Source organism: Suricata suricatta, chromosome 12, assembly GCF_006229205.1.
Source record: "Suricata suricatta isolate VVHF042 chromosome 12, meerkat_22Aug2017_6uvM2_HiC, whole genome shotgun sequence".
Classification (NCBI taxonomy): Eukaryota; Metazoa; Chordata; class Mammalia; order Carnivora; family Herpestidae; genus Suricata; species Suricata suricatta.
The window spans coordinates 11,460,442-11,466,081 of NC_043711.1; the positions used below are offsets into that span (position 1 = coordinate 11,460,442).

At 55.6% G+C, this 5,640-nt stretch overlaps 1 protein-coding gene across 1 annotated transcript in view; it reads right to left on the reverse strand.

The window, feature by feature from the left end:
* The window catches only part of RASAL3 (RAS protein activator like 3), a 10,906-nt gene extending 6,030 nt beyond the window's left edge, over window positions 1-4,876 (reverse strand). The window contains exons 1-9 of the mRNA XM_029918231.1: window positions 4,795-4,876; window positions 4,332-4,666; window positions 2,451-2,581; window positions 2,225-2,303; window positions 2,055-2,116; window positions 1,612-1,682; window positions 879-1,005; window positions 685-783; window positions 1-245 (exon numbers count right to left, since the gene is read on the reverse strand). Coding sequence (XP_029774091.1) covers window positions 1-245; window positions 685-783; window positions 879-1,005; window positions 1,612-1,682; window positions 2,055-2,116; window positions 2,225-2,303; window positions 2,451-2,581; window positions 4,332-4,653 — 1,136 coding nt within the window. The 5' untranslated portion in view covers window positions 4,654-4,666; window positions 4,795-4,876. The remainder of the gene's footprint in view (window positions 246-684; window positions 784-878; window positions 1,006-1,611; window positions 1,683-2,054; window positions 2,117-2,224; window positions 2,304-2,450; window positions 2,582-4,331; window positions 4,667-4,794) is intronic.
* Between the last annotated feature and the right edge of the window lie 764 nt (window positions 4,877-5,640).

Below are 5,640 nucleotides of genomic sequence, written 5' to 3' on the forward strand. Positions count from 1 at the left end.
GCTACCCCTGGGCCAGCTCCGCGCAGCCGCAACGACAGGCGACGCGCCGGAGGCAGCGCCTCGAAGTGGAAGCGCTCGGCCCAGAAGAGCTGACCCGGGCCAGCCCGCGGCGCTGTGCGCGCCAGTAGCGCGCCGTCCAGCCACAGCTCGGCGCGCACGCCTGCTGTCCCCGCCGCCGCTCGCGGCAGCCCTTTGGCTTCGTGCACCCACACGCTCAACCACGTCTCTTCCCGCTCCAAGTTGTCCTGCGGACCGGAGTGGGTTGAGGGGAGGCGTCGGTGCTCGACGTGGGGACCGTGACCCCAGGGAGATCACTGGGCCTTTGGGGGATGACAGGGCCCATGGCGGTCTCAAGGTGGTTCTGCAAAGCCCTCTAGCTTTTCTGGGCTCTCGCGGCAAGATCCAGACTCCAGGATAAGGAAGGGTAGTCTCGGGGTGGGGACTCGGCGTTTGCCTGGTAGGCGGGACTTTGGGTGCAAATAGGGCCCGGATTGAATAGAAAGGATGCAGGTTTTGTGCCCGGGACTGGTTCTGGAAGGAAGTTTGGGGAGGGTCTCGGAGTGGTTGGTTAGCGGGGAGGTGTATCTCAGAGGCAGCCTTAGGGCGCGGTGGGAGGTTGAGTGGGGGAAAGGGCAGGGCCGTGGCCGTGGGCGGGGCCTCCAGCTCCTACTAATCTGTACTGACCTGGCTGGGTTGGAAGTGGCGGCGAAGGTCCTCGATCCAGCGGTCTCTCTCAGTGGCGGAGCGACAAGAAAAGCAGCGGCTCCCGCCCGCCCAAGTTACCTGTTGGGTATGAGGATCCAAGGGGTGAGGCCAAGGGTGGAACCAAAAGGTCGAATCAAAGGATTGCGGTCAGATGGAGAGTCGTCTGCGTTTACCTGGAAGCAATGGGGCTCCTCCAGGAGGCTGGGGTGCAGTGGCCAGACACGCACATCCCGCTCGGCACCCAAGTCCAGCTCGGAGAGTGTGACCAGCGATTCCCGAGAGCCCAGAGCACTGGGGGGTCTGAGGAAGGGGTTGTTGAACAAGTGGTCATTCTTCTCTCCTCCCCACCAACCCACCCTCTGCAGCCTGAAGGGTGGAGGGAGGTCAGGAGGAACTTGAACCTAAACTGGACTTAAACCCAGCCTTTCAGGATACACTTAATTCCTCATGGTGGCCTGTATGACCTCATATGGTACAGTCCTTGTCACCTGTTGACTTCATTTACTTCCACTTAATCCCTTTCTCTGAACTCCAGTCATACTGGCCTTGTTTTTGTCACTTCATCTGGCCCCTTGGCCTTTGCACTGCCTGTTTCCTGGCCTGGAACACTTTTCCTGGCCCTCTTGGCTTGGTTGACTTCTATCCATCCTTCAGATCTTAGCTCATTTGTCTCCCAGATCAGGGTGTTGACTTAGTTCCTGGTTTAGAGTTATTGTGTCAGACTCTGCCCCCACCCTTTGGTGGAGGGGTGGTTCCTGCTGGGGTCTTTCAGTGGCCCCGCATTGCTCAACATGCGGCAGGACGCAGCGGGGGCTGTATTGGGGTTTTTGGTGAAGGAGGGAATGATAGGCAGGTGGAGGGGGCAGCGTTGACTCCCAGTCCCTCCAGCCCCTCAGAGGCTCTTACCCATCCCGGGAGGCATTGGCTCCGAGCTCTGACCTGGCCTTTTTCTTCTCTTTTAGCCTTTTGAGCAATCCCTGTGGGAAAAGGGATATCAGCCGCACAGAACCTTGTTCTCCCTCCTCAGCTTCCCAGCCCCGCCAGGGTGTCCTGGGTGGTCTGCTGGTTTAGGGGGATCACAAGGTGTGTCTGTATTAGCAGTAATAATAAAGGCAACGAACAGCCCCCCTTTCTAAAGTACCAAATCCTAGGCTATTCTGCATTCTCTACTGACTTCTCATCAACAGCCCTGAGGGGGAAGTTCTCTCATTAGTATCGTCTGACAGATGGGGACACTGAAGCCAAATGAAGGTCAGTGACCTGCCCATATCACCCAGTAAGAGTCCCCTTTCATCTCTGAGGGTCTGGGAGTCTTTGCTCTCCCCTCTGCCTCCCACTGGGTGCCTCACCCGAACGTTGTGGACCTGGTTGGGGCCAGCAGTCTCTGGCTCGGTCTTTCCAGGGATCCGATCTGTAGATGGTCAGGGGTGGAAGGTTGGGGAGTGGGATCATCTTGGATTCTGCCCCACCTCGACAGGTTCCCCAATGCCCGGCCCTCTCTACCTCTAAAACGACTTACCTGGATCCCTGAGGCTCCCCATGGCTACGTGGATGCTGCCCCCAGAGCTAGCACTCCCCAGCCGGGGCCGGCGAGGACCCTGTTCTCCGTAAGAGTGGGTAGTCGTAAAGGGGAGGCAGGTGAGCAGACAGGAAAGGCAGACACCTTTCCATTATCCTCTCCTGCCAGTTTTCTGTCTCCTTCCCACCCTCTTCTTCCCTCCCCTTGCCCCTGCGTCCCTTCTCACCTCCTCCTCATTGCCAAGCAGCACCAGCTTGCCATCAAGCAGGGTGAAGGCCCCAATGTTCCAAATGGGTACATCAGGCGTGGGGGCCTCTGGGATCTGTGGGGCAGGGGTCTCTGGCTCTGCCTCAGGCTCTGGGTAGAGGAGGGGGTGCCGGGGACATGGGAGTCTTGCCCTCTCCCTCTGAGTACCCTCTCTATTCACAGAGGCTCATCGGGGGTTCCCTCCCAAGTGTCTCCTCTCCCCCGACTCCAGTCCACCCAGCAGGCTTGTCAGGCTATTGTTGGACAAGTTTCCACTCCTCTCTGGGCCTTGTCTCCACAGGCCATGGGTGGTGCACACATGTACCCTGTACTGTGTTTACTGCGCCACACACCTTCTCTCATTTAATCTTCCAGAAATCATTCAAAGGGCTTTTAGAACCCCCATTTTGCCAAGGAGGAAACTGAAGACCAGAGAAGTTGGGTGACTTGCCCCAGGTCACACAGCTTGTGAATGGTTGAGTCGGGTTTCAGACACAAGCATTCTCTTAACCAAGACAGCAGTAGGTCCAAGAGGTTAAACAACAAACCAGCATCCTTGGTTTCTTACCTAAGTAACTAACGTAGGGTGGAAAGCACTTAACGTTTGAGAAAGGAGTAGGAATAAGGTCAGGGTAGGGGACAGTGGTGGTGCAGTGGGTCTGGGAAACTCTTCAGAGACGTAAGTTTGCACTGGGTCTTGAACAGCAGGTTGGATTTTGACAGAGATGGTGGGGACAGTGGCAAGAACAGTTTGAGCGACGTCTGGGAGACGGCAGATGCCCAGGAAAGGCAAGAAGGGATCAGAGGGCGCAGAGGCTACAGGGAAAGGCCCAGGAAGAAATTGGTGCAGAAACTTGGGTGCCAGTTAGAGAATGGTCAGATTTTATCCTGGGGATAATGGGGGACCATGGGTGCCATTTGAGCAGGGGAGGAGCAGTCCTGCTTGTTGGAACTCTCTCTGGATCCTATGGAGTGGGGCGTTGAAGTGATATCTCTGCAAAATGGGCATATATGAAAAGAGCTTCCAGGAAGAGAAGGGCTGAATCACCTCTCCCAGACTACCTGTCTCTCCTATGGTTTTCTCATTAGAGGAACAAATAGCTCCACTTAGAACACGCTGGGCCCTGGGCTAGTGCTACATTCATGAGCTCCAGTCTTCATGGCCTCCCTTATTCTTCTAGATCCCTCTGTGCAACAGCCCCATCTATCATTTTCTGTTTACTGTCTGTCATGCCCACAACACTGCGGGCCGCATGGGGCAGGCAGTTTCATCTCTTTTGTTCACTGCTGCATCCTTAGTGGCCAAATCAAGGCCTGGCACGTAGTAAATGCACAACAGATCTCTGTTTGAATGAATGAATGAATGAATGAATGAATGAATGAATGAATGAATGAATGTCAATGAAATAAAATATGCTTTAAGGTAGGGATTATGATCCCCATTTGGCTGATGGAGAAGCTAAGATTCAAGGAGGTGAAGGAATTTGAGATAAGGAGGCCAGAAGGCTGGAGAGCAGGAGGTGGCCGAGATGGACACCCAGGCAGGAGAGAATGAGCCTGGGCTATTGGATATGAGGAGAGACCCATTAGGGCCAAGAGCCATTTGGCATCTGGACACTGCTACCCTTGGTCTATTCCCTCTCCCTTCCCCAGGATGGACCCCCAGCCCCCAGGTCCCCGACCACTCCCCCACCCCCAGTGCCTGTGTGAGGGGGAAGAGGGAAGAGGGCAGCTGGGCCCCAGCCACTTCCTGTTGGGCTTTTGCACTCCCCACAACTTCCTGTGTCTGTAGGGCTGATGCTCCGGAGGCAGACAAAACCCGAGCATCCGGCCTCCCAGCCTGGGTGGGGGAGCCATGTACCTGGGGCCTCCGGCTCTGGCTCTGGTTGCAGCGGTGGGCTCTTGTGCCTTCCCCAGAGGCTCTTGGATATCCGGAGGCGGCTTGTGCGCGATTCCTTGGGGGGCGCAGAGAGGACACGACGGAACAGCGAGCGCGAGGCTGGCTGGCTGCTGACCACGGGCTCCTGGTGGCTTAGTGCCCTCCCCCAGCCTGCAAGGCGGCCCCAGCGGGACCCTCCAGCTACTTTCTCCCCATCACCCTCTGTGTGCCAGCGGTAGGAGGTTAACGGGGACGAAGCTGCAGGCTGGGTGTGGGGGGCCTTGCACTGTGATGGTGGGTCCATGGCGGGGGTTCTCCTGGGGGACAAGAGGTGACAGTTCTGCCCAGTGTGTTCCCACGTGCTGTCCTCATCTTGTCCCCCTCCCCACTCTCAGCTCCGCCCCCAGGGCACCCCCTTAGTGGCCACATGCCTTCCCTCCCTTACCTTGATTTCCCGACCAGCCCCAAAATCGGCAGCCGTCTGCACCCTGCCTGGCTTCCTCCCGCTGAATGCAACTCCACGTGACCCTGTCTGTCCCACCCCACCCCACAGCCAGGCTGGGAGGGCACAGTGGGGGCAGGATGCAGGAGGAGAGGAGGTGAGAAGTGACAGAGTAGGACCAGAATCTCTCACTGACTGGGAGGGAGCAGTGCCCCACTCTGAGTTTCAGACACCTTCTCTGCAAAAGGGGTACATGCTGACCAAGTGCTGGTGAGAATACAGAGCACCTGGAGGTCTCTGCTGGTCTGAGTGTAGGTCACTTCACCTAAGTTGGAAAACTGGCCTGACCTACTAACATTGACTATACTCCTCTCCTCTGACCCAGCAGTTACAGTGGGAGGTAGACATAACTGCTAGTGCTCTCTGTAAATAGCCCCAAAGTGAAGGCAACTCAAGTGTCCTACTGTAGAATGAAAAAGTTGTATCTCTTCCCACAGTGGAATAAAATGAACAAACGGCTGAATGGTTGAACTTGAATAAATCACAAACAATGAAGAGTCACTACCATGTGGTTCATTTTATATAAAGTTGCAAAGGAGGCATCCATCTCCTTGAGAAGAGGTGGGTAGAGCATGAGGGAAGCTTCTGGGAGTTGATTTTTCCCCCTAATTGAGGTGAAAGTCACATTTGTTGAACTGGGTGCTGGTCACGTTGATGTGTTCTGTTTTGAAAATTTATTGACCTATACATTTCGGTGCACTTCCCCATGTCTCTTTATACCTCAGTGAGTGTTTACTTGTAAAAAGGGATGGGCAAATGCTGTTTTGAGAAATAAGTGAGTCAGCATGA